Here is a 27,663-nt window from a genome sequence, read left to right on the forward strand (position 1 = left end):
ATGTAAGATGTGTGTGCTATTTTAGGGAGAAGGTCTAGAGTTTTCATCAAATTTTCAAAGCCAGGGGAAGTCCTTGCTCAGAAAAGGTTAAGAATCACTATGTTATCACTCATTTATTTTGTAACTGGAAGCTTGCCCCTCTTAATTTCCCTCACCTATTAGAAAAAAAAAAAAGAATCACTATGTTAGAGGCCAGTACTACTTAGAGCTGCCCTGCTGAGGGTCTCACAAAAAGTCCATTGAATAACTTTAACTCAACAAAGAGCTGAGTTGTTCTCCACGCCTGGCTTAGTGCCAAGGGCTGGAAACGCAACAGTGAGCAAGACCAGATGCTATCTGTGTGTCACTGAGGAGCATAGATATAAATAAAATAATCACACAAATGCGTGTCCAATCTCAAATCAAGCGTTGCTCTGAAGGAATGGAACCTGGTTCTATGACAGCTATAACAGTGGATGAATGGGTTTTTGGTTTTGTATATTTTTAAAATATTTGGATGGGTAATATATCCATATTCAAAAATTCAAAAGGATTATAAGCAAAAAATCCACCCCCCCCACACACACACTTACCTTTATCGCCTAGCCACTCCCTGGAAGCCTTGCATGTTTTACAGCCTGATGAGTAGAACTCCTGCTGTCAGACCAGGGGGAGAAGAAAAGGCTTACCTGAGGATATGAAGCTTGCAATGAAATTTGAAGCATGAATATGAGTTAACTAAATGAGGAGGCCTGGAAGGGGATAGTGGAAGCTCAGAGGCAACAGCTCATGCAAAGGCCCTGTGGCAGAAGACAGCATGATATATTAGAAGAACTAAAAGAAGGCCTGTGTGGTTGGAGTGCAGGAAGCAAGGGGAGGAGAGGTCCAGGATGCTACTGGGTGGGGAAGATGCATTCTTGTAGCCTGCTTAGCACCATGGGCTTTAACCTAAGAGCGCTGGGAAGCCACTGAATGATGAGGAGAGATAATCTTCCACCATACTTGTATTTTGAAAATATCACCCTGGCTATAGTATGGAGAATGGATTGGAGGGGAAAGTAGTTAATGGGCTTTTATTTAGCTCAGGTGAGAAATGGTGTGGCTTAGTGGTGGTGATGTATTTATATATTTTGCAAGGAATGTACTGGTATACAAAGTTCTTGCTTCTAAAGAATGTTAACAAAACGTTTGTTTCAATTTTCTCAAACGAGTGGAAGAAAAATCCATAACCAGAGTTTACTCAGAATGTAGTTAACACCTGGCTATATTTTGCCCAAGCATGTAGCCACACTGAAGGATAATTTAGCATCCTTTTGATGGACAGTGGGCTGAAGTCTCACTGAATCGCGCTAGAAGTTATCTGGTCCAGCCTCCCGCTGAGCGCCCCAAAGCCACCTCCCCTCTGCAGGAGCCCTCCAGTGGCAGGAGATTGTTTCTATGGTTACAAGGTCATAACAGAATGACCCTGTGGGTGATGTTCACTAATCAGGGAACAGATGATTCAAACACCTGATGGCTGTAGTTGCTGTGGTGTTCGCACACTGAATTTTCCTTCTCTTCTCCTGATCCCCCAGAATGGCTTGTTCTGAGGAGCAAGGAGGTGTCCCCTGTGGCTTCATCCGCCAGAATTCTGGTAACTCCACGTCTTTGGACTTTGAGCCAGATGCAGAGTACCAGTTTGTGGAGCAGCTGGAAGAGCGCTACAGATGTGCCTTCTGCCGCTCAGTGCTTCACAACCCCCACCAGACGGGCTGTGGGCACCGCTTCTGCCAGCACTGCATCCTGTCCCTGAGGTGAGCGCTCAGGGCCTGCGCTCCGGCCAGAAGCGGACAGGGCTGTTCCTGGGATCTACGTGTCATCTGTGGCCGCTCAACTGTAATCGTGGTTTCGGGAATTGCTGTGGTTGGCCACAGAACCACGAATATGAGGACGGGCCCTCCCAGCACCCTTCTCTGAGAACCTGAGGAATAATCTTCATTTTTTTCCGTCTTATTGATAGTCACCTTTTCTGAAAATTCAGACCACACCTGTTTTGCACACGAAGGCAGACCTCAGTGCACAGTCCATGTGAGGAAGGACCTGTATCTCATGGGGGTCTTTCCTGTAGGCACCCTGACCTTTCCTTGCCTTGAGGCAGAGGTGGTGTCGCGTCTGGAAGGTTCCTTGCCGCCGTGGATACTCTGTCGACTCCCCGGCAGCTGTAAAACGTGGGTTGTGCCATTTTTAGTTGGAGACCAGGAGAGACATGGAAGCAGGCCTTGGGGGTTTATACAGGGACGCCACGGAAGTTGTACCCTCCCAAGCTTGGAAAGGGGGTTATTACAGCACCTTCTCATTCATTCCTGGGTTCGTTCATTCAGCACCTGTGTGTTCCAGACATCCCGCTAAACCAAGCTCTAGTGCACAGAGGTGAAGAGCTGGAGGTCCAGTGTGACAAAGGACCCTCTATGTTCTAGTGAAGGTGCAAGTTGGGGTACAGTGTGATAGCACAAGACTGCCGAGGGAACGTTGGCAGAGGACATTTGACCCTGTCTGCAGGACTCCCTCTTTGACTCACATCGTGGAGGATGAATGGGAGTTTCTCAGGCAGACTGAGGAGGTGCTGAAGTTGGGGTACTGGGGGGCCCCTTCTGGGAGGAGGGAACAGCATGAATAAAGACGGGGCCTGGCCTGCTCAGGGGGAACTTCAAGGGGGTGGCTGAAGCGCTGCAGCTGCTCTTGGATGGGCTGTTGAGGTCAACCCTTAATTCTGGCTTCATTTTGATTTTTCTTTCCAGAGAATTAAACGCAGTCCCACTCTGCCCTGTAGATAAGGAGGTGATCAAATCTCAGGAGGTAAGACAGTCGTGCTTTGGGTTAGCAGTTCTCTGGGTGACGGAGCAGCCAGTGTCCTGGGTTGAATTGGACAGAGAAGTTGGAGCAGAAGAGCGGGAGGGGGACCTTCCTTGGAGTCCATATTCCTCTACTGTGGGGTAAGGTGGGACCCCACTCCCACCCCTCTTTGAGAGAGGCTAGTTTGAGTCCTTACTGACCCCCCCAGGATTCTTCTCCCACTTCTTCTTTACCCTCTTCCTGTACTAGCGCCAGTTACCATGAGTCACTTGCAGAAATGAAACACCCTGCTTCCTGGAATCACTTTCTCATCTGTTTAGTCTCTAAAACTTTCTTTTATTATTATTATATCTAACAATAGCTTTATTGAGATACAATGCATTTGCCATAAAATTCGCCTTTAAAGTGTGCATGTTTCTGGGGTGTGTGCCTAGGAGTGGAATGACTGGGTCTCATGGTAACTCTGTGTTTAACATTCTGAGGCACTGCCAGGCTATTTTCCAAAGCAGCTGCACCATTTTACATTCTTACCAGCAAGGTATGAGAGTCCTAACTTCTTCACATCCTTACCAAAATACGCTGTGGTCCATCTTTTTGATTATAGTCTTCCTAGTTGGTATGAAGAGGTATCTCGTGGTTTTGATTCTCTAATGATTAATGACGCTCAGCATTTTTTTATGTGCTTGACCATTTGAATATCTTCTTTGTAGAGATTCCTATTCAAATCCTTTGCCCATTTTTTAAGTGAATTGTTTGTCTTTTTAGTCCAATGTTCATGCTCCTTCTCTCTGCTCTTATGATGCCTTTTCCAAATGCTTAGTTGTACTTGTGTCTGCCTCACGCACTAGGCCAGGGGTTGGCATACTACAACATGGGATTTGTTGGGATAAATCCAGCCTACCACCTGTTTCTGTATGGCCTGTGAGCTAAGAATGGTTTTATATTTTTAAATCATTGAAAAAAATCAAAAGAAGGGTACACAGGAACTCTGTACTATTTTTTACAACTTCTTGTGAGTCTTTATTTCAAAACAAAAATTTATTTTATGAATCAAAAGAAGGATAATGTTTTGTGACATGTGAAAATTATATGAAATTCACATTTCAGTGTCCATAAATGACGTTTTATTGGAACACAGGCATGCCCATTCATTTAAGTATCGGGTACAGTAGGGTTGAATAGTTGCAACAGAGAACATTGCAACGTGGTTGGCAAAGCTGAAAATATTTACTCTCTGACCCTTTACGGAGAAAGTTTGCCAACCCCTGGCTTGTGCTGAAAAATAAGTCAGCACAGCTTCAGTGACACCACCTGATGACTAATGTAAACGTTCACCCTGGGACAGGAAGCTGAAAGCATCACCCTTATCCACAGCCCCACCTCTTGACCTTTGAGCATGTGGGGTCAAGTTCACCACGAGATTCTCCTAGCTTCAGCCTACTGCACTAAACATTAAATTACCTGGCTCGTATGTTTGGTGGCCTGTCAGATGTATCTGAGACAGCCTTTTCTTTTATGGTGGTGAATCTGGTATTTCCATTCCAACCACTGACTGGAAGTTTCCACCCAACTTTTGAGATGTACTTGAAGACCAAATTAATAATAGCTTCCTTCACGTTGCTCTAAGGCTTTGGAGTGTGTGAGACCTACTTTGTTTATCTTTTAGGTGTTTAAAGACAATTGCTGCAAAAGAGAAGTCCTCAATTTATATGTATTTTGCAAAAACGCTCCTGGATGTAATGCCAAGGTTATTCTGGGACGATACCAGGTTGGTATTACTGGTGAACAATATTTGCCTTTGCTATTTTTCCAGTGACATGTACTGAACATTTTTATGTGACAGTTAGTGGGCTAAGCATGGTACAGAGATTCATTGGGTTGCCCTCAGAGAATTCTTGTCTAGAGGTACCCTTGGCTACAGTGCAGCACACCGAGGGCTAAGGTGTGAAATTAATCTCACGTGAAGAGATTCATTTTGTATGGAACACATGGAGGACATACCATGTGTGCTAGACCTTAACTTGTGGGTTAGGGTTATTGATCCAAAAGAGAAGATGTGAGACATGCTGGGCAAAAGAAATGGTCGAGCAAGGACACGTCATTTTTGGAAAACTGTGAAGGATTGGGGATTCCTAGGATGGGAGCCAGGGCATGACTGCAGAAAGACACAATTGTAAGGGTCCCTGCCTGGAAACATTTGCAGGTGCTGGGGTGGGTGTCTCCTAGCCGCTGTGGGCCCTGCTGTCTTAGAGGTTGTGATCTAAGGCAGATGACACAGACCAGAACAGAGCTAGAATGTAGTGTAAAGGTGAAGCATTGGTATGAGGTGCAAACAAACGAGGTGTAGGGGAGGTGAAGGGTTGTCGAGTTCCTTTCAGATGAAGCTGTCCTACCTTGCTCTTGCATCCAGCGGTGGAACGTTGTTAAATGGGAAGCAGGAAACGTGGCTCCACCACAGCAAGCCCATGTCAGGTTCAATCACACTATGAATGAATACGAGGCAAGCATCTCTAGCTTCCAAGGAATTGCTAGGAGGACGCTACAAGTTTCCCTTCCCAGCCACACGTTTTGGAATGTATTTCAGGTGGTTCAGTCTCTTCCCCATCATGCCGCTATACCTCTAGGCACTGAGCTCATAAATGTGTAAATGATTCCCTTGTTAACCCAAGAATTTCTTTGGAAGTTCACAGGTTTTTGTGTTTTCCTAAGACAGTCCCTCGCCACTTGTTTTGATAGTCAGGTCCTAGAGCAAGCAGGGCCTCTTTACCAACTTTGTTGTCACTAAGCCTGTACAGGAAATGAGGCTCATTGATCAGCTCTAGTGACCAGATCCTCAGCTTCTGGAGAACAGTGGCTGGTTTATTTTCACCTGTTTCTTTTGTATTTCCTCTCATTCCCTGTTCTCCTTCACCTTGCGAGTAAGGTGTAGGATCTCACAGGTGGCAGAGTCTTGATGAATGTTGATGGTTTTGGTGAGAGCTGAGGGGTAGCATCCATGGATTTTGGAGAAGATGTAGATGTCAGTTGTCACTGTCTCTCATTACTAGAGGCAAAGGAGAATAGCTATAATATTTATTTACATCCTATAGTAAAACTGTGTGTTCTCTTACGGGGTCAACAAACTGTTTCTGTCAGGAGCCAGATAGTAAATATTTTAAGCTTTGCCAGCCATACAGTGTCTGTCGCAGCTACCTGACTCTCCCATCTCAGAGGGAAAGCAGCCATAGCCAATATGTGAGACATAGGCGTGGCTGTTCTCCATAAAACTTTATTTACAGAAACAAATAGCAGGCCAGATTTGGCCCAAGGGCCGTAGCTTGCCAACCCTGTTTTAAAGGATCTTGTGGTGGGGAACAAACTCCTTAGGATTTTGATACCTTGTCAGCACCACAGTAACTTGCAGTGTTATCCACAGGTTCTGTTAAGACATGCCTGCTTTTAAAAATCTGTAACATGAAGAACACTGTCTGAGTCACCATTCTCTAATATTCTGGTCAAGAACATTTCCTGACTTGACAAGGATGACCCATCCCAGCTTCTCCTGGGCCTGTGATCCTGTATTCCTCTATCGTTTTCTTTACCGCTTCTGGAACAGCTTCCTCTCCCTCCCTTTCTTTCCTTTAGTCCTTCCCCTTCCTTCACTTACTTAGCCTTCTCTTCTTCCCTCTTTGCCCTCTGTTCCGGCTTTTACCATCTGCTGTGCAGAGATTAGTACTTGGTGCTGGAGGTGGGGATGGAGTGTGCACAAAAGAAATGTCCTTGAGGAGCTGGTAAATTAATTGGCGTGTCTAAGGAAAATATTCAAGAGCTAACCTGAGAATATGAGCAGGTTAATAGGTAATCAAAGATAAACCCGGCATGCTTTCTTCCTCACGCATCTTCCCCTGTCCTCCAAACAAGGCTGGCTGTCACAGCCTCCGTGCAAGCAGCCTTCTCCATGCCCTGTGCTCAGCAGAGGCAGCGGGTGGCCTCTGCAGAGAGCCTGTGACAGAGGCTGTGCCCCCTGCCCCCCACCCCCGCAGTCCTTTCTCCTGCTGCCCCAGGGTCCTCTCTCCCTCCCTCACTAGGCCTTGCACCAGGCTTCCCCTCCCACTGCCCTGCTCAGTGGGTCCCCACTGGCTTGTTGTTATCTGTCGCAGGACCACCTTCAGCACTGCTTATTCCAAGCTGTGCAGTGCTCTAATGAGAGCTGTCGGGAGCCAGTCCTTCGCAAAGATCTGAAAGAGCATTTGAGTGCAGACTGTCCGTTTCGAGAGGAAAAATGCCTTTATTGCAAAAAGGATGTGGTAGTCATCAATCTACAGGTAAAAAAAAAAAAAGAATCATCTTTATGGGACTAAATTCTGCCTCAGTGGTCACAGTGAATCAGGTGGGATACCAGAAGCACTTTTCTGGATTTATTTTTATGCAGAAAGAGGTCTAAAGAATAACTTTATCTGAGGGTTCTATAAAAAGCTAAAAACCTTCTTGGTGGGACTCTTTTCATGTATCATTGGCAAAAATGTTGTTTGAGCACCTGCCGAGTGTGAGTGGTCCAGGAGTGATGCTAGGCACTGGGTCCCAAGGAGGTGACCACACTGTCTGTCCTCAGGATGCTCTGACCTAATTGGAGAGGCAGGATGCCGGCATAAGACGAGAGCATGGGGTACCCTTTACATGTGCCAAAGGAGCCAAGCCAGTGACTCCCATAGTTTGTCCTCTGTCAGTCCCATGTCCTCTGACCTTCTTTAAAAGAATTGGAAAATTGAACTGAATTGAATTCACTTATACCAAGAAGGCAGCCATCTAGAACGCTTTTTGGAACTAGGCCATACCTTCCTACAGAGGGTAAGCCACATAGCATAGATCCCCAAAGGGACATATGTATACACACTCTGAGGCCATACAGGGAGCCTTTGGAAGCAAGGCTGGCTTTATTTCCGCACACTTTTTCTGTTTCAGAATCATGAGGAAAACTTGTGTCCTGAGTACCCAGTATCTTGTCCCAACAAGTGTTTGCAGATTATTCCAAGAACTGAGGTAACTGTAAATAATTCTCTTAGTAGATTTTATGTGAGATAAAGTTTCAGTAATCACTGTGGTGTGTGTTTGATAAAATCCCATAAGCAGGGGCCCAAGGCTTAAATTATCTTCATGATAACCATGGTTCTGTCTTCCCTCCCCTTCTCCCTGAGAATTCTTCTCTGTTTTCACCTTAGCTCTCCTTCCCCCAGGCTTCAGCATGGTGTTTCCTCCCTTCTTCCCAAGGCACCCTTGGCTCCCTGCTTGCTGCAGTTATACCAGGTAGCTGGAGAGTCGGGGATGCATTTCTCTAGCATGAGGCTGTCTGTTTTGTAGGTGGATGAACACCTTGCTGTGTGTCCTGAAGCTGAACAAGACTGTCCTTTCAAGCACTATGGCTGTACTGTAAAGGTATGGAATAATTGTTTCTGTCTACCTTCTACTGTATAATTCATTTGTTGAGTTCATTTTATTCTTGATTCCATTCAAGATGCAGAAGGACATTCACTTCTGAGAAACTTTAAGACTGGCGCTTGTAACTAGTGGCTACCAGTAGGGTGAGGCAAGATGGTGGTAGGGAATTAACAGGTACAAACTACTATGTATAAAATAAATAAGCTACAAGTATATATAATACAACACAGGGAATATAGCCAATATTTTATAATAACTATAAACAGAATAGAAAAAAGAAAAAAGACTTGTATATAATACATAATACTAATACTTGTATTAGGGTTCTCCAGAGAAACAGAACAAATAATTTATATATACATAAAATTTATAATACCTAATACCAACTTTTTTGAGGTTTGGTTATATATATGAAAATAAAATGTGACCCTCACATTGACCTTGCAATCCTACTGCTAGAAATTTATTTCATAGATATCCTTTCATAAGTATGCAGTGACTACACACATATACAAACACACATGCACACAAAGATATTTACAGTACTCCCCCCTTGTCCATGGGGGTAGATTCCAAGATCCTCCACGGATGCCTGAAACCATACTACGTTTTTCTTCCCTATACATACATACCTATGATAAAGTTCAATTTACAAATTAGGCACAGTAAGAGCATATCTGAATTGCCAGCATCATTTGGGGCCGTTATCGAGTAAATAAGGGTTACTTGATGACAGTACTGCCATACTGCAACAGTTTATCTGATAACCAAGATGGCTAAGTGACTAATGGGTGGGTAGTATGTACGGCCTGGATACCTGGACTATGGGATGACTCACCTCTGGGGCAGGATGGAGCAGGAAGGCACAAGATTTCACTATGCTACTCAGGACAGTTCACAATTTAAAGTATGAATTGTTCATTTCCGAAATTTTCTATTTAATATTTTTGGACCATGGTTGACCATGGGTAACTGAAACCACAGAAATTGAAAGAGTGGCTAAATGGGGACTACTGTTTGTAGCCAAAAAAATCCACAAAAAACCCAAAAACCCACAAAAAATGAAAAACAACCTATAAGTCCATCTCTGAAGTACTGAGTATATAATTATATATATATATATTTTCATATTTTGGAATACTATGCATCTGATAAAAAGAATGAGGTATATATTTTAAAAATTACATACAGTATGATCTCACTGTGTATGTATCTTCACTGACTCTGGTAGTGAGACTAGGGAATTGGGTGTGGAGACAGAGAGAAGGGGGCTTTTATTTTTCTTCTACATCTTGCTATATTGTTTGAGATAAGCATATATTTCTCTTATTTAAAAAACTCTTATGAGAAAGCTTTTTTGTAAAAATCAGTGAAGAGTCCATAAATGTGTCACATAGCAAACCAGTGATTATCTTGGCTGAAGAAAGGATAGGGTTTACCTTCCTTGAGCATAAAATACAGAATTGTTTTCCGGCTCTAAAAGGAATCTCCGTTTTTAAAAATTTTTATTTAAAATATTTATTTATTTACTGACTGCTTTGGGTCTTCGTTTCTGCACGCAGGCTTTCTCTAGTTGCAGTGAGCGGGGCTTCGTTGCGGTGCGTGGGCTTCTCATTGCGGTGGCTTCTTTTGTTGCGGAGCATGGGCTCTAGGTGTGCGGGCTTCAGTAGTTGTGGCTCACGGGCCTAGTTGCTCCACGGCATGTGGGATCTTCCTGGACCAGGGATCGAACCTGTGTCCCCTGCATTGGCAGGCGGATTCTTAACCATTGCGCCACCAGGGAAGTCCCTAAAAGGAATCTTCTTTACAGTTAGGCCCAAACTTCCATTTGGATTGTATTCTAGGACTTGCTGGGGATGGCTGGGGGAGTTCTCTGGAGGAGGGGCCAACCCTAAACTGAAGGGAAATTGATGATGAGTGTTTGCTTAGAGTCTATGGGCCACCCATACCATTTGCTTTTACTAGTAATGCAGGCAGTCTGCAATGGAATTTTAATGATAAGGGAAGAAGTTGGCATTTCTTCTTGCAAACATATAATTTGACTTTGAAGGCAACAAATTTGCATGGGCTGAAATTACAATTAGGTTGCATACCTTCTGCCCGATAAAAGGACAGTGATAGAAGGCGGTAGAGAAGTGTGCTTGGTAGGAGGGAGAACTAACGGAGGCTTAAAACTGATCTGGGAGATAACCCACCAAGGAGGTAAGTTTTATATGGGAATAGTTGAGAGGTGGTAATAACTACACTTAACCCTCAGTCATATACTCCCAGGGCAAGGAACAAAATCAGTGCTGAGAACTTTGATAGTGGCCTGACTCTCTGTAAGTGTGTCATGGGTACTGTAGAACCCTAAAGCTGGAAAAGGGACCTGGGAGGGGTCATTCTCTCTGCAACCCACCATGAGACAAGTAAGCAAAGTTGTTAATGTTCTGCTTTAGCAGAATATCCCACCACCACCCTCATTTTGGGAGCCTTTCAACAACCTGACTTATTTTTCTCTTCATATTAAAGGATAAACGAGGAAACCTGCAGGAGCATGAGCATTCAGCCTTACGGGACCACATGCTTCTGGTTTTAGAAAAGAACTTCCAGTTAGAAGAACAGGTAAATATTCAAGGGTTCAAGTATAAATGGAGGCAACAGAATTCCTAGGATTTGTACTTGTTGGTAATTTTATATTCCTCTCTGTTTCAGTATAAGTCAGCTGGAGGTAGATGTTTTTCTACTAAGTGGCCAGACTCACAGGCTTGTAGCACATTAAACTGGAAAGTGCCTTTGAGATCTTAGGTGAAGTAACTAAGCTCAAAGAAATTTTGATGTGTTTGTGATATTAAGGGACAGAATTCAATCTCAAACCCATGTCCCTGATTCTCAGTCCAGTGCTCCCCATGTTACACCACACTGCCTCTCTGCAGCCTATCCACACACCTTGTGGTTATTACCTGGCACCTAGTAGGAACCTAGTAGATGTTTGGCATTTTTAAATGAAATCAGTATTACCATGAAACAACATTTGACCATCTGCTCTAGGCACCGTGGGTTTTATATATTTTGTAATAAGTCTTAACTTATTAACTTTGCAACCTACTCATACGTGCATATTTATTTCACTGCAATCAATGCATACGTACATATTTATTTCACTGGGTTGTGATTATCAAGTGAAATTATGTGTGCAAATGCCAGCCGTAGTCCCTGGAATATTCATAGTGGACCTCAATAAATGCTGATTCTATTGAGTAATTATTCTAAAAGTTCATTATTTTGTTAGGGCATCTCAGGGGATCAGACTTTTCAAGCCCAGGTAGGGAAGAAAACCATCCAGCTGCAGAGAGGGAGCTGAATTTTACGGCTGCAGATTATTTTATGGTGTCTGATTCCATATTAAAGTAGGTGTGTGAGTTTCAGGGTCAGATCGTGGAGAAAATTAGAAAGACTGATTAAACTGTAACTGGTGGAAGGCATGCTGCCTAGGAGCCATTCCCAAGTTCTTTCTGTAGGAGTTGCCTCATTCGTCTATCCACTGATCCAACAAACACGTGCTATATGTCAGGTACAATGCTAGTTGCTAGGGACACTGAGTCAAGGAAGACACAGCATGTACCCTTGAAGAGCTCACAAAAATGTAAACAGATAAGATGCTGTGCCTTGTGGGACGTGCAATGGGGGTGCCCTGTGTTGGGGTACAGAGGCTGCAGCAGTTTGCTCTGTGGGAGTTGCAGAAGGCTTTTCAAGGTAACACATCCGAGCTGCATCATCTTGAAGGAAGAGAAGGTCCGTCAGTTAAAATGTTGTGGAAAGAGGATATTCCAGAAGGGGAAAGTTTATGCCAAGGCAGAGAGGCATGAGAGAGACTGATGGTCCAAGGAAATGGGGTTTGGGGGTAGAGAGACATCCAGGTGTGAGACGGGGAAAGGCTGAAGACTGGTGTGTTGGGTCCAGACTGCATTGGCCTTCCATGTAAGCTAAGAAGTTTCAAATATTTTACATTCAGTGATTTTTTAATTTATTCATATTCTGCTCTATTTCAGAAAGGATTTAAGGGCCAAAGTTGGGACTAATGTTTGCCAGTAATAAGGATCTAAAAGACGTTTTTAAATAGGAAGATACTTGGTCAGCTAATTGTTTGGCTTTAAAAATAAGACAGCTGGTGGTAGCATGGAAGATGGATAGAAGGAGAGAAGAGAATGAGGCCAGAGGGACCAGGCAGAAGGATGCTGCAGTAAACTAGACAGTGTGGCAGTAGAGCCTGGCAATTGGTGGGTGAGGGCCCTGGAGCCAGAAAGGCCTGGGTTCGAGACCTGGCTCCGCACATAGGAGTTCGGGCAAGCTACTTAACCTCTGTCTTCCACAATTTTCTCATTTGTAAAATGGGGTCATAGTGAGGGTCGGATTATATAAGTGCGCTCTTAGCACAGTGCCTGGCTAACAATAAGCAGTTCAGTATTAGGGGAAGCGATACTGGAGGTGGTAGTGGGTGGTGGTGATGCCGAAGGTGAAGGCTTGACCAAGGCTGTGTCAGTGGGGATGGAGGGAGGGCATTGAGAGACTTTTGCAGGTTGGAGTCACATGCTGTAGTTAAGGCAGGGAACTTAGTAATGTTTTTAACTGAGATGGGCACTGCACACAGGAACAGGTTAGACGTGAGGGGAACGGGGCAAGAGGAGACACTGAGTTTGCTTTTGGTCAAGGATGTCTGGTGCACACGTGGGAGTCCGCTCTTGGGGTATAAGTAGAAGATTTGGGGGCCAGAGATCAGATGGTTATTGCAGCCACTTGTGCATTCATTTATAAAACATGTGTCAAATGCCCTCTGTGTGCCAGGCGCTGTGCTGGGCTTTGGGGATCGGGAAATAAGTGAAATGTAGCCTCAGCAATTTAGTGGAGAAAAAAATGACCAAATTAACCAAAAAAAAAGCAATGAGTCATGAAGGTAAGTTATGCTTCTAGAGTATGGTCAGAATGTCATGGAACTTAAGAGGTGGCCTAGGTAGGTGGTACTAGTGTGGAAGTATTTCTGGGAGGATATGCCCTTGAGTGAGGCTTAAAAAGTGGTCGCTTCTAGGTGAAGGAGGAAGTGACTGAGAGCAGGGCCTGAAACAGAAGGTGTGTAGTGTGCGAATGGGCATGAGGCTGAAAAGGTGGCCAGGGGCAGATTTTGTAGGGCCCTGTACAGCCTGTAAAGGAAGGCCACTAGAGATGGTTAAATAGGAGGGGTGACCAGCCCAGATTTATCACTTATTATTCTTCTGGTCACAGTATGGAGTATGATTTGGAGGAAAACAAGGCTAAAGACAGGGGGAGCATTCATTCATTCATCTATTTAACAAACATTTATCAAGCACCTACTGGTGCCAGGCACCAGCCCAGTTGTTGAGGTTCCAGTGGACAGTGGGACTCATGCCAGTCCAGCTCCCATAGAGCTTCTTTTCGGGTATGTGTTTGTTAGGGACAGTGTACGATCTGTTAGGAAGCTATCGTAGCAGCCCAGGTGAGAAATAACGCAGGCTGAAACAAGATGAGATGCAATGAGAAATGGATGTAAGAGTTGTTTTGTTGTGTGTCAGGAGCTAAAGTTGGCAGGTATTGCTGATTAAGTGGGTGTAGGGATAAGAGAAGAGTTGTTGAGGATCACGCAAAGGTTTTTGGTTATTTCCCTCAAATTGATTGTAAATTCTGAGAGGTGGTGTGTTTTGCCTACCACTTGCTAGCGGTATGCTGGGCAGGTTACTTAAACGCTCTGCCTCTGTTTCCTTATCTGTAAAGTGAAACTGATAGTCATACCCAACACATAGGATTCTTTGAGAATTAAAAGAGCTAAGGAATATAAGGGTTTGACAGACTCAGCAAATTGCAGCTATTACTATCGATGCTGTGCATACAGCATCTAATGTGGTCTGGCGATCGGGACTCTGCGGTTGTTTAATAAGTGCATGCTGAATGAAAGAGGAGAACCAGTTCAGCAAATTTAGTCAAGTGGTGTCACTAGCATTAGATGAGCCATCAAAGTGGGTTACATACAGAAAAGGCTGTTGAGGAATCTATGGATCTTTCTTTTCTTTATTATTTTTTTTTCAGAAGCACCTGCGAACATTTCTTAGAATTATATAGTAATCTACCTGTAAATGTTTTCTATAAATATATGTGTGTATATCTTTCCTAGAAATACTTAACCTGCAATATTTTCCTAGAACTATATTTAAATTTTAACTTGTGTGCATACAGTTCAATGACCTCATTCATATTCCTGTTATTAGATTTCTGACTTATATAAGAGCCTAGAACAAAAAGAAAGTAAAATCCAGCAGCTAGCAGAAACCGTAAAGAAATTCGAAAAGGAGTTCAAGCAGTTTGCACAGTTGTTTGGCAAAAATGGAACTTTCCTCTCAAATATACAGGTGAGAAATGGCCTTTCTATTCGTAATCAAGATTTAGCCTTCAACTAGCCGTGAGGGTTTTTCTTTTAATTTTTAAATGGAAATAATTTCAAATGTGCAAGAATAAGATAGTGCAAAGAACACCTGTATATTCTGCATCCAGATTCACTCATTGTCAGTATTTTGTCCCATTTGCTTCATTCATCCCCCCCCCTCCTCCTTCTTGTCCCAAACTCCCCCACCCTGTCCCTGTCACACACACCCCGCCCCCCTTGGGTATTCTTTCTGAACCCTTTGAGAGTAAGTTGTCTATCTTATGGCCCTTTACCCCTACATACTTCAGTATGTGTTTCCTAAGAATAAAGGTCCTCTTTTACATAACCCAGTACATTTAGCAATGTTAGTACATGTTTACACTGGTACAGTACTTTTCTATAATTTATGGCAATTAGGGCTGTAATCAATGTTGGGCTGATGTTAGTCACTTGATTTCAGATTCCCTGGGAGCATCTGTAGTCCTGCATTTTGTAGTCAACGAAGTGAAACTATTAATTCCCCTGGGAAGAAAATGTTTTAAACATCACTAAAACATAGCAAAAATTACTTTGTGCATCATGAATGTTAAATAACCATAAACAAATTCCTAAAGAATAATGACTTTATTGTGATGATAAAATTTACAGTGGAAAATATTTCAAGATGTGATATGGGCAATCTTTTTGAAATCTGGATTATCCCAGAAAATGTAGGCCATATCATTTCCATATTTGTCAGCATACCATATGGATGTGTGTGTGTGTAGAAAAAAGGAAATCCATCATATGTTATTATCTCAATTCTGACCTCTTTCTAACACAAAAACCAGTCAAGGATGAAGGCACTAAGGCTAAGAGTGGAGGAGAAATATATAGTTTTATTTAGTCCCTTCCATCTAAAGAGAGCAACCAAATGTTCAGGCTTTAGCTCAGGCACTTCTGTACCACCTGTAGTGCTCAGGCCAGAACAGGTGGGCCTTCTTCCAGCGCATTCTCTGCCTTCTAGCAGAGTAGGAGTGAATCAGAACAGTAGCATCTAAGAGAAGGAAGTGATAAGGCAAGGAGAGAACAGACATATAAAGATAGGGTAGAGAACCAAGAGGAGAGACACCAAGGGAGGAGTAAAACTCAGATGAAGAACAGTTCAAAGATTTGAAACAGGAGCAGAGATGCTGTGGAGGGGGAGGAAACTATTAGGTGACTCATCTCTCTGAGATCCTCATTGAATTTTCTCTTCTGGACTGTGCATTTTTCATTTCATTAATTGATTAACTAAAGGTGAAATGTTTGAGTTGAAAGATATAACCTTAACGAACTACTCAAATTTTTTTGACATGATGATCCACTTTGTACTGAAAGGTTCTTGCCAGTCACATTGACAAGTCCGCTTGGCTAGAAGTTCAGGTGCGTCAGTTATTACAAATGGCTAACCAGCAACAAAGTAAATTTGATCTGAGGCCTTTGGTGGAAGCGATTGATACAGTGAAACAGAAAATCACCCTGCTAGAAACCCATGATCAAAGATTAGGTATGTCTAATGTTTTATACTTATCTGTTGGTGATTCATTATTTCTACATGCGTTCATGAAACAAGCAGCTGTCCAGGATCAATAATGGCTGAATCTGGTATTTGTGAAACAGAACAGCATGAGGTTCTGGCCACTCAGGCAAAAATGATGAAGGGCCATGAGCGGGAGCTGGAACAAGCAAGGGGTGGAAATGGGCCAGGAAATTCCAAGAACAGGGAGTGATGGTTTTTTAAGGAGAGTAGACAAAAATGAGAAGGGGAAAGATGTGGTGGGAACATTGTTTTAAGTATAGAAAAAGAGACAGGCTTGGCTGTTTCAAAGCCTTCCAGTTAGAAAGCAGTGGGGCTTACCATGCAGATGCCCGCTAGCTCAGTACACAGTGCATCTTCTCAACACTTTGGTGAGCCTCAGATCAAGAGGACGCATTTGGGTTTTCTTGGTGCCAATCTTGCCAAGACACAAGAATCACGGAGTTGATATTATTAATAGGAATTGTCCATTGGTGGACATTGAATTCAGTTCATCTTTGGGATGTCAGAATTTTCTTGGTTCTCTTCGGATAACAAAATTCCTCTTTGGGCAAATTTTAAAGACAACTTTAAGGCCTTCAGAGTCTTTTTTTCCTTGCAGTTGTTTTGGAAGGGGAGACTAACAAACATGATGCCCACATTAATATTCATAAAGCACAGCTGAATAAAAACGAAGAGCGATTTAAGCTGCTAGAAAGTGCCTGCTATAACGGAAAGCTCATCTGGAAGGTCACAGACTACAAGCTGAAGAAGAAGGAGGCGCTGGACGGACACACAGTATCCATCTTCAGCCAGCCCTTCTACACCAGCCGGTGTGGCTACAGGCTCTGCGCTAGAGCGTACCTGAATGGGGACGGGTCCGGGAAGGGGACGCACCTGTCGTTGTACTTTGTGGTGATGCGAGGGGAGTTTGACTCACTGTTGCAGTGGCCATTCAGGCAGAGGGTGACCCTGATGCTTTTGGACCAAAGTGGCAAAAGGAACCACATTATGGAGACCTTCAAGGCTGACCCCAATAGCAGCAGCTTTAAAAGACCCGATGGGGAGATGAACATTGCCTCTGGCTGTCCACGCTTCGTGGCTCATTCCACTTTGGAGAATGCCAAGAACACCTACATTAAAGATGACACCCTGTTCTTGAAAGTGGCTGTGGATTTAACTGACCTGGAGGATCTCTAATCACTGCTTCTGGGGTGATAAAAGGACTCCTTGAATCCAGAACCTTTGGTTAATGTAGTGACTGAATGTAGGCTCGACACACACTTGTATTTGGCTCTTTGCCCTTAATGTTTGAAGTCATTTTGAGATTTCTCAAGTGCTGTCTTCTTTTTACGTTTTATTCTGTCCCAGTTTGAAACTGACAATACTTAGAATATCTTCTCATTATTTATATTTTTATATCTCTTGAAAGATGTTAATTTTCTTAAAGGTAAGGTGTGGGGCATACCTCTTTTACTGGTGCTTAGTGTGGGGTCTCAGGATGGGCCCTCTATAATATTAAATGTCGTTGAGGACACAGAAGTAGAATTTCCAGTTGAAAATGCTTTGGTATTTTTTTGTGTGTGTGTGTGCGGTACGCGGGCCTCTCACTGCTGTGGCCTCTCCCGTTGCGGAGCACAGGCTCCGGACGCGCAGGCTCAGTGTCCATGGCTCACGGGCCCAGCCACTCCGCAGCATGTGGGATCTTCCCAGACCGGGGCACGAACCCGTGTCCCCTGCATCGGCAGGCGGACTCTCAACCACTGCGCCACCAGGGAAGCCCCATGCTTTGGTATTTTATATTTGACCTTTTGATTCTAGACCTGACCGTAAGCCTGCAAAAACTATCTTTTAGGGTAGGCTATTCCAGTTAGGTAGATGGGTAATGTACTTCAATCTGCCCGGTTTGGACCAGACTTTTTCTGGTTATATACTGTATTTGTGGAAATTACTACACCTTTAATATTTTCATGAAGTTTACCAGGAGTCAGCAAGCACAGTTTTGCAAGGATGCATAAGAAGTGGTGAATAGAGTAAGCATTTTCATTCTCCCTGTTGAAGTAAAGCAGAAAGCACGGCATAGTTTATACATAAGGAGGTACAGCCATCCAGCTAAAGTTCAGATTTTATTAGGTTCAAGCACATGAAAAAAACATTTTCAAACAAAATGATCAAATGTTATGAGTTTCATAAGATTCAACTTAATAAATATATGTACATGTATACAAATAGTTTAAAGGTATTTGGTAAGAATAGTAAATTAATATGAGGATGGGCAGAATTTAGTATATGATGGAGAAAATGTCAAAAATGGATAAGAGGAATTTAAAACCTAGGGAGAACACCATTACAATTTCCTGTGTGTGTTCGTATTCCCATCCGAAATTGATGGCTAAAAGCAGTATCTCCTATTCTTTTTGAGAGGAATTTTGAATTCATAAATTGATATGAAAATGGGCACTTATGTAAACTTGTGATGTTTCTTGTCGAAGTCCTGAGTACTTTGTGAAGAACAGAAATGATCGTGTTCTTCTACATCTATCTGTATGGGTCTGGGAATGTAAATACAAGTCTACCTGCGTCCTTCTGACTCTTGATAAGCCTGAGTTTAACGAGAAAACTACCCAGTTTTCCTGAGCCCTAACTCTTGTTATGCCACCAAGCATGGCCGACACTCAGCTGGCTCCCTTGAGCGTGCAAGGGCAAGCTGCTCACTCGGGTGATGACCACACACCTTGAAACTCTTGATCAGTTGACCTCACAGAAGCATATGATTTACACCAGTGGCTTCTGGAATAAATGGAACTTTCTTCATCTCTCCTGTGAAATTTCCAAGATACCAAAGACTCATACTGCACAAATCTTCCCAAAGGGTTAAATTCAAAGACCTAGGTTCACAATAGAAATCTGCTAAAGAACTACCCTGAATCTGCTGGTGAACTGGGGTACAGCTGACAGTCAGCACATTCCCTCAGACAAACTCAGGAAGTGTTTCTCTAGACCCCAGAGCGGGACGCAGGTGGCGCTGTGTGCTTGTTTTCAATGTTTCTCATCAAGTCCAAAGTCATCCTTGTGTTCCTGAGGAACAGATCACACTGTTGTAACTAGTTTTAAGTCTTTGATGTGAAAAAGATTTTAAAAAGCGAATTTATCAAAATACTGATTTTGTGCTTTAACCAACTTCTCTACATAAAAAATGGAAGTCACGGCATGGTTTGCCTTATGAGTTCAGAGTCCCTTCATCATTGAAACAGTGAACACAAAACAAGGTATTCTGAAATAAAAAGCACTTCTTTCTCACAAAATAAGAGTTGTGAATTTTGTTTTAAGGAAGTCGAGCCATGGACACTTATTTTTCCTTTTTAATGATCTGAACGGTTATTTTTATTCTGTATCTGTAAGATTTAAATTTTTATTTCCATTTTCATCTGATTTCAGTTCCTGATGAAAAGAAAACAATACGCTAGGCATAAAAGGGGAGTCAACAACCTTGAGAAAGGTATGTGCAGGATTCAAATAGGGTGGGGAGGTGGGGTACATACTAATGCACCTTAACAGATCTGAATTCTAACCTCTGGTCTCCAGATGTGATGATTTCAGAGAAACAAGAAATAGTCACAGGGTCAATTCCAAGTGCCAGTCTTGAGTGCACAGAAATGGGACACAGAGCCACGAACCCTTTGTGATGGCCCTTGGACAATCGGTCCACACTGCAACTACCTCTTTTCTCTTGAAAGTGGTTGCAGACATCGGTCTTAATCTTACATAAGAATTCTGGGCTGGAGATAAAGCTTTGATGGATGCACAATAGTGGACCTGGTGGTGAAATCCCCTGGGAACACCACACTTTAGGGAGGAGGAATAGGAATCTGCAAAGCATTTGGAGAAGAGATCAGAGGTTAGAGAAGTACCAAGGGAGGTGGGAAGGGAACTGAATGTCAGCAGGGCCAAATGCCACCCTGAGAATAGCAGTCGCTCCCAGGGCACCACCCCCAGCACTCTTGAACTCATTATCTCCCCCAGGCTGCTCCCTCCTCTGTCTGTATCTTTGACCCTGGCCTTTGCCTTAAGCTGCAGACTCCTGTATCCAAGTACCTGCTGAACATCTAAGCATGGAAGTCCCACAGGCACTTTCAAGTACACTTCACCAAAACTGAACTGGAGATCTTCCCAGTCTCCCCACCACTCTCAGCCTGTGACTCCTCCCGTTTATACCACCCCAGTTAGTGACGTCAGCATCCAAGCCAGAGTCCGGACACTATGAATCCCCCCTCACTTTCCCCATCCAGTCACCCACCCAGTATGCCAACGGGACCTCCAAATAATTTCTTAAAACTATTCCTACTCCTCTTATCCCTACTGCCTACTACTGCCCTATTTGCTGGCCTACAGGTTTTGCTTCACAACTATTCTCCCTGTTTTCTTCTTTTGCCTCTTTCAGATCCAACCTCACACTGACACCCAGTAATGTCTACAAAGAAAATCTGAGGGTGACTCTCCACCTCACCCCACCCACTGTGGCTCCATCACCCACAGGACAAAGCCCAGCCTCCTTGGTGTGGTGGGCAAGGCCCTGCATGCCTGCTTCTGCCTCTCCAGCCTCACCTCCTGACAATCCTACTTGGCTTTTAGCAGTAGCATTCTAAACCGTTCTGACATTAGTGCTTGTGGTACATTTTTACCTAGAATACTCTTCTCTACCCTCACCTCCTATGCCTGGTGAATTCTTGCCCTTTAAGATTCTGCTTTGGCCTCACCTCCTCCAGGATGCCTTCTCAAACTAGCCCCTGCACTCAACCCCTGCCCTCCACTAGGCCAAGAGCCCCTGCTCAGGGCTGTATACTTGCTTGTCTGTAACTCAGTTCCTGCACTGTTCTTTTTTCCAGAAAACAAATGTTAATTGACTATATTTTTATCAGATTTTACGTTAGGTACAAATAGAACAGATACTGTCCTTGTCCTCATAAAGCATAATCTGGCGGGCACTACAGCGGTGAACCAAAATGCTCACTGTGCGCATGTTCCCAGCTGCCTCTGATAGACTTTGCCTCCTAACTTCTTTCTCCTGAGAAACATGTATGTCTCAGACCATTCTGAATGTCTGTGATGCAAAGTAGAAGAATAGGCAAAAAACATTTGAAGGGAGAGCCCTAGGGGCAAAATTTATGAAGACAAGCTAAACCAATCCACATAAGGATTGGGGAGAATCAAAGAAGAGAGAAAAGAACAGTTCCTATGGGAACTGTTGGCAATTGTGACCTGGAGCCTGTTTGATGCTTTTATTCTTCCAAGAGACCCACGTTAAAGACTAAAATACATGTTTATATTATTTTTGGTTGTTTGAGTTACACTTGCTAGAATACAACTCCACGTGGACATTAGACTCTGGCTCCAGGATTACAAATAAGTATATAACAATATAAGTTGTGATCAATGCCTTGAAGAAAATGACAGACTACAGTGAAAGAGTAATGGTGCCAGGTGGGGAGAACATGTACATACTTTGGGTTGTTGGGGAAGTCTTTATGCTGAGGTCACATGATATTCGGTGCTCATGTGACATGCTTCCTGGATGCTTGGCGCTTTTGAACACCCTTATAAAATCTGAGCCATTTCCTGTGAGGAAACTTGCCTCCTTGCCCTCCTTTGCGGCACAGGGATGTGGCCCAGGCCCCACCAATCAGGCCCAGTCATGCAAAACTTCAACTTGAAAGATGAAGTTGGAAAGATTCAACTTTTTGTTGGAAGAAGATTTGCAAGATGAAGAAAGAAATGTGCCAGACTCTGACTTCCCAGTGGTGAGTAGACCACAGGCAGAGCTCCTGGAACCCAGTCCTTATTTCTGTAGGTTGTGTTTATAGAAGCTGCGGGTTTGGTGTCAAGTGGCCTCAGCGGTGGATTTTCACTAGTGCCTCTAGTGTGTTTGGGTATCATACCTGGCTTTGCTGTACCTGCATCTGGCCTCTGGTCTTCCTGGAGCTTCTGTGGGCAACATTATATTAATAAAGCCCCTGTAGCAGCTAGAGTGCACTGTGTTGTTTGTAACTAAGCCTGACTAAATCAAGCTGAGACCTGAAAGACAAGTGAGCCGTGGGAGAAGCAGGTGGGATGAGAATTCGGGGCAGAGTGCACTGAGGAATAAAAGAATTGGTTTAAGGAACTGAAGATAGGCCAGTGTGGTGGGAGTCCATTAGAAGAGGGGACAGTGGCACTAGATAAGGTTAGAAGAGGAGGCAGGGCCCAGAATCTAGTGCTGAAGTCATGCTGAGGAGTTTGTGATTTATGTGAAGTGCAATGAAAGTTGACCTGACGTGGGCAGGGGATTGCATGACCTGACTGACGTGTTCTAAAAAACTGCTCTATGTAGCGCATAGATAAGAAGGGGACAAGAGAGGACATGGGGAGAGTATTAAGTTTACACCATCCTGCAGTTGTTCACAGGTCTGTGTCCTTACTAGATCACAAACTCCTCGAAGCCAAAAAGCATGTCTAATTCAAAAGATGCTCAGTGTATTAAACTGAATTGTATATGAACACTAATGCACTGAATCTTTGTAACAAGCCCATTTCACAGATGGAAAAAAAACTGGTGATTGGAGAGAGCTATGTATTATGTGCTAGGCACTGTCCTAAGAATTCTACACACCCAATGTATATTAACACGTGAGGGCTTCCCTGGTGGCGCAGTGGTTAAGAATCCCCCTGCCAATGCAGGGGATATGGGTTCGAGCCCTGGTCCAGGAAGATCCCACATTCCGCAGAGCAATTAAGCCCGCGTACCACAACTACTGAGCCCACGTGCCACAACTACTGAAGCCTGCACACCTAGAGCCTGTGCTCCGCAACAAGAGAAGCCACCACAATGAGAAGACCAGGCACTGCAATGAAGAGTATCCCCTGCTCACCGCAACTAGAGAAAGCCCACATGCAGCAACGAAGACCCACTGCAGCCAAAAATAAAAATTAATTTAAAAACAAACAAACAAACATGCGAATCCTTGCAGCAATCTTATGGGGTATATGCTGTTTTATCCATGTTTACAGAGAGGCAGTGGACACACAGAGATTATGTAATAAGCTCTAGGTTATGCAGCTAATAAGTGGTAAAGCCAGGATCTGAATCCAGGCAGGCTGGCTTCAGAGGCTCCACTCTTACTATGCAAGACTGCCTCATATGGGTACTGATTAACTCTACATGCTTCTATAAAAATATAATTTAACTGAGTTACTATATAATAAGAGTAACCACTGGAATAAAGACCGAATGTATAACTTCCAAACCACTAGAGAAAAAAAACTGGAAAAAGAAACTTTATCAAACCAAAGACAGAAAAGAGAAGACAACAACAGGAAGCATGATACATAGAAAAAACAAGTTAGAATTAAACCCAAACCCAAATTTATTAAACATAAATAAGAATGACTGAAATTTTACTATTAAAAGAGGAAATACCTCAAATATGGGGGACACATGTATATGCTTTTACATATTAATCTAAAACAAAGCAAACAACTCCTTTACTAGGTATATATTCAGAGACACTCTTGCACAAGCGTACCAGAAAACACATACAAGAGAGTTTACCGCCAGCACTGTCTATAATAGCGAAAAAGTTGGCGGGAGGAACCCCAAACAAACAAGGCACAGCATGGATGTGGAGCAACGGAAACTCTCCCACATTGCTGGTGGAAGGGTAAATTGGTACCGGCTCCGGAGAACAATTTGACAATATCAAATAAAGCTGAATTGTGCAAACCCTTCCACCTTGCAACTCCATTTCCAGACATATAACCGAAAATTCTTGCCATGTGCCCAATAAGATGTGTATAAGAATTAACTCGTACCATAATGGCAAAAATCAGTAATCATTAAATTACTAGCAAAAGGAGAATGGATAAATTGCTTTATAGTCATACAATGGAATACTATTCAGCACTTAAGATGAAAAAACTAGAACTACATGAATCAACATGGATAACTTTCACAAGTATAATTTTGGTGACAAAACAAAGTTACACAATGCTATCATTTATGTTAGGTTTAAAAAGCACATGAGACAATACTATATGTTACTTACATAGCTATATATAGCATGTATAAAAGCTTTCATGAGAATGACAGATACCACATCCAGGGAAGGAGTTACCTTTGGGGAAGAAGAAAGGGAGAATGAGATTGCAGAAGGGTTCACAGGGGGCTCTAACTGAATAGGTAATACTAAAATCTGAAGCAAATATGGGAAAAATGCTAAAACGCAGTAGTTAGGTGGCTGGTATATAAGTGTTCATTATATTATTCCCTGTAACTTTATACATGTTTGTAATATTTCATATTAAACATTTTAAAGAAAATAAGCTTTCAACTCAAGATTCTACAGAAAGAACAGAATAAACCAAAGAAATAAGAAGGAAGAACTTAATGAAGGCATACATTAATGAAAGAGAAAAAACTTCTAAGACAGAAGTTATTAATAAAATCAAAAATTGGTTCAATAAATCTGATGAAGAAAAAAAAGACTCCAATAAAATATGTAGGAATGAATTAAGAACAATATGAGATCAAAAAAATGTTAATAATACCACGGACAATTTTATACTAAATTTGAAAATGTAGATGTAACGGATACTTTTCCAGGAAAAGAAAAATTTATCCCTTAAAAGGCACCATTTCCAGATGGCTTTAAAGATGAGTTCTTCAAAATGTAAGTAACAAATCATTCACATGCTATGTCTATTCCAGGTCATATAAAAACTTAACCTGACTGATTCATTTTGAGACCTAGCAGAAACTGATATCAAAACTAGACAACTAAAGAAAACCATAGGCCAATCTCACTTATGAATATAGAAACAAAAATCCTAAATTAAATACACAGCAAATTGCATCCAGCAATGTAATGGAAGAACACATACTAGGATTGTAAGGATGGCTCAACATTAGAAAATCTATTACTGTAGTTCTACTGTTGTAGAGTAATGGAGAAAAGCTGTATGATCATCTCTAAAACTAATACTGAAAGTATTTGGTAATTCTCAATACCCATTTCTGATTTTAAGAAACAAACAACTTGACAATCTAGGAAAAGAACCAAATGCCTTAATTTTTTAAAGAGGTATCTACCACAAACCTTTAGAAAACATTATGAACAAAACGTAGGATGCAATCCAAATAATTTCTGGAAACAATAAAGTACACTTGAGGCTACTATACAGCGCTGTACTGGATTCCAGGAAAAAGCCCAAATTGTTATTTACACATAAATGCTCACCTACAAAATCCAAGAGAATTCTTAAAAATACAAAGGTTCAGCGAGGTGAACACATAGATCAATATACCAAAAAAACAAATTATCCTGGGGTATAATAATAGTCCACTAGGAAGAGCAAACAAACTAGAACAGCAGCCAAACCGCTAGGGAAAAACCTAAAAGGAAATGTTGCAAAACACCAAGAAAACTGCAAGCCTTCGCCTGAATAACAAAGGAACACTTGAATCGACGGAGAAATAACCACCTTGCTCAATGGTAAGTCTCCATATTGCACAAGTATCAAATCTGGGCAAATCAGTCTACCGAAAACTTTGCCATTTGGCGACATCTATTACCGAATTTGAAATGGAATCTCAAACAAGTTGCGGGAAAACGCTGCCATTCGGTGACAATCTGTTACAGAATCTGGCCCTGGTTTGAGGTTCGTGACGTGTGTGGAAGCGCTCAGCGAAGACTCAAACCGTGACTGGAGGCCACCCGGCTACCCGCATCCCCCGCAGAAAACCGCGCGGCCGGAAGAGCCACGTCGGCTCCGCCCACCTCGTGTCGCGGCCCGGGCGTTTCCGGTCGGCTGACGCGTCCGCGCCCCGAGGCGCCGCAGGCCGCACTTGGAGAATCAGGGCGGGGACGGGCGTCTGGCTCCGCGGCGCTGGCCGACCTGGTTCCTCAGCACCTGCGGGCCGGGGCTGCTGAGCCCGCCCAGAAAGGTCGTTTCCCTCGCAGTTTCCAGTAAGTGACGGTCCCAGTCGGAGCTGCGGCTAGAAAGAGGCCGCGCCGGCATTTTCTTCCCCTAACCCCCCTATGAAGTCCCTCCCTGGCGTCCGGGTGACTCCAGTTCTGTCCGCTACCACTCCCAGCGCTCGAGGTTTCCCCAGAAGATGTGTCCTTTCTCATGAACGCTTCGTTGATCTTAAACGGGCGCTGACCTCTCACCTGTACACCGGGGGGTGTGTTCTTGGTCTGACATTCGTCTCAGCCCTTTCTCGTCCTGCCATAGTGACGGCCCCGCAGTTACACACCATGGTAATGCTCCCACCATCACTTCTTCCCCACCTGCCTCGGGGATATACACTTACTTTCTGCTTCAAAATATTTCATCTTCTAACGAAAATCTGTTACCAAGGACCAGCCCTCTCAGCGCGGCGCCCCTCTTTCCCTCTAAAAACCCTTTTCTCATTAAATAATTGCAGCAGTTAAGGAAAGAATGCGCTAAGAGTAGGACCCTGACGTACATGACACGCATTCTTTTATTTAATCATCGCAACAATCCTTAAGTAGATACAAATGAGGAAACTGAGGCACAGAAAAGTTAATTTGCTGGAGGTGACGTAGTTTGCGTGGGATGGAGTTGAAAGTTGAATCCATTTTGTAGCTCGCTCCAAAGCTGGTGCAGTCACCCCTTCATCTTTCCCCAATCCTTTGCATCCCCCTTTTCGTTTCTTCTCCTGAGGAATTTTTTTTCTGAATGCTGTCTAGAACAGTGGACCCCAACCTTTTTGGCACCAGGGACCGGTTTTGTGGAAGACAGTTTTTCCAAGGACCGGGGATGGGGTGGGGGATGGTTTCGGGATGATTCAAGCGCATTACATTTACTGTGCACTTTATTTTTATTATTGTTATATTGTAATATATAATGAAATAATTGTACAACTCATCATAATGCAGAATCAGTGGGAGCCCTGAGCTTGTTTTCCTGCAACTAGAGGTCCCATCTGGGGGTGATGGGACGGCCTCAGCTCCACCTCAGCTCTTCAGGCATTAGATTCTCATAAAGAGCGTGCAACCTAGATTCCTTGCGTGCGCAGTTCACAGTAGGGTTCGCGCTCCTATGAGAATCTAATGCCCTGCTGACCTGACAGGAGGCGGAGCTCAGGTGGTAATGCGAGCGATGGGGAGCGGCTGTAAATACAGATTAAGCTTCTTTGCCCTCTGCTGCTCACTTCCTGCCGTGCGGCCTGGTTCCTAACAGGCCACGGACCAGTACTGGTTTGGGGACCCCTGGTCTAGAAGATCCCAATTTATGGAAATTTGACCTCTAAGAACTTTTTCAGAGCTTCTTCTCACTCAGACCCTTGAGTGTTCCATTTTATCAGGCATGTAAGCTCTGAGTTTAGTAATATTTTGCATCCCCAGTGTGTGCTTATGCCTCCTTACTTAGAAATGTACTCTTAACCCAGTATGTACTCATTAATCAGCCTTTCTCCCCTGCCTCAGTATGA

General features: G+C 43.3%; 1 protein-coding gene across 3 annotated transcripts in view; it reads left to right on the forward strand.

The window, feature by feature from the left end:
- The window catches only part of TRAF5 (TNF receptor associated factor 5), a 45,930-nt gene extending 26,450 nt beyond the window's left edge, over nucleotides 1–19,480 (forward strand). For 2 of the 3 annotated variants that reach the window (XM_029228116.1, XM_029228115.1), the window contains exons 2-11: nucleotides 1,554–1,772; nucleotides 2,757–2,814; nucleotides 4,478–4,579; nucleotides 6,951–7,115; nucleotides 7,753–7,830; nucleotides 8,149–8,223; nucleotides 10,738–10,830; nucleotides 14,484–14,624; nucleotides 15,998–16,166; nucleotides 16,798–19,480. In XM_029228116.1, the coding sequence (XP_029083949.1) occupies nucleotides 1,555–1,772; nucleotides 2,757–2,814; nucleotides 4,478–4,579; nucleotides 6,951–7,115; nucleotides 7,753–7,830; nucleotides 8,149–8,223; nucleotides 10,738–10,830; nucleotides 14,484–14,624; nucleotides 15,998–16,166; nucleotides 16,798–17,375 (1,677 nt within the window). In that variant the 5' untranslated portion in view covers nucleotide 1,554 and the 3' untranslated portion in view covers nucleotides 17,376–19,480. Of the gene's footprint in view, nucleotides 1–1,553; nucleotides 1,773–2,028; nucleotides 2,187–2,756; nucleotides 2,815–4,477; nucleotides 4,580–6,950; nucleotides 7,116–7,752; nucleotides 7,831–8,148; nucleotides 8,224–10,737; nucleotides 10,831–14,483; nucleotides 14,625–15,997; nucleotides 16,167–16,797 lie in introns of those variants that run through there. The other variant, XM_029228117.1, reaches the window with a different exon arrangement.
- Nucleotides 19,481–27,663: the final 8,183 nt, after the last annotated feature.

This window comes from Monodon monoceros, unplaced genomic scaffold (genome assembly GCF_005190385.1).
Source record: "Monodon monoceros isolate NGI ecotype Baffin Bay Population unplaced genomic scaffold, NGI_Narwhal_1 Super_Scaffold_18, whole genome shotgun sequence".
In the NCBI taxonomy this organism is placed as follows: Eukaryota; Metazoa; Chordata; class Mammalia; order Artiodactyla; family Monodontidae; genus Monodon; species Monodon monoceros.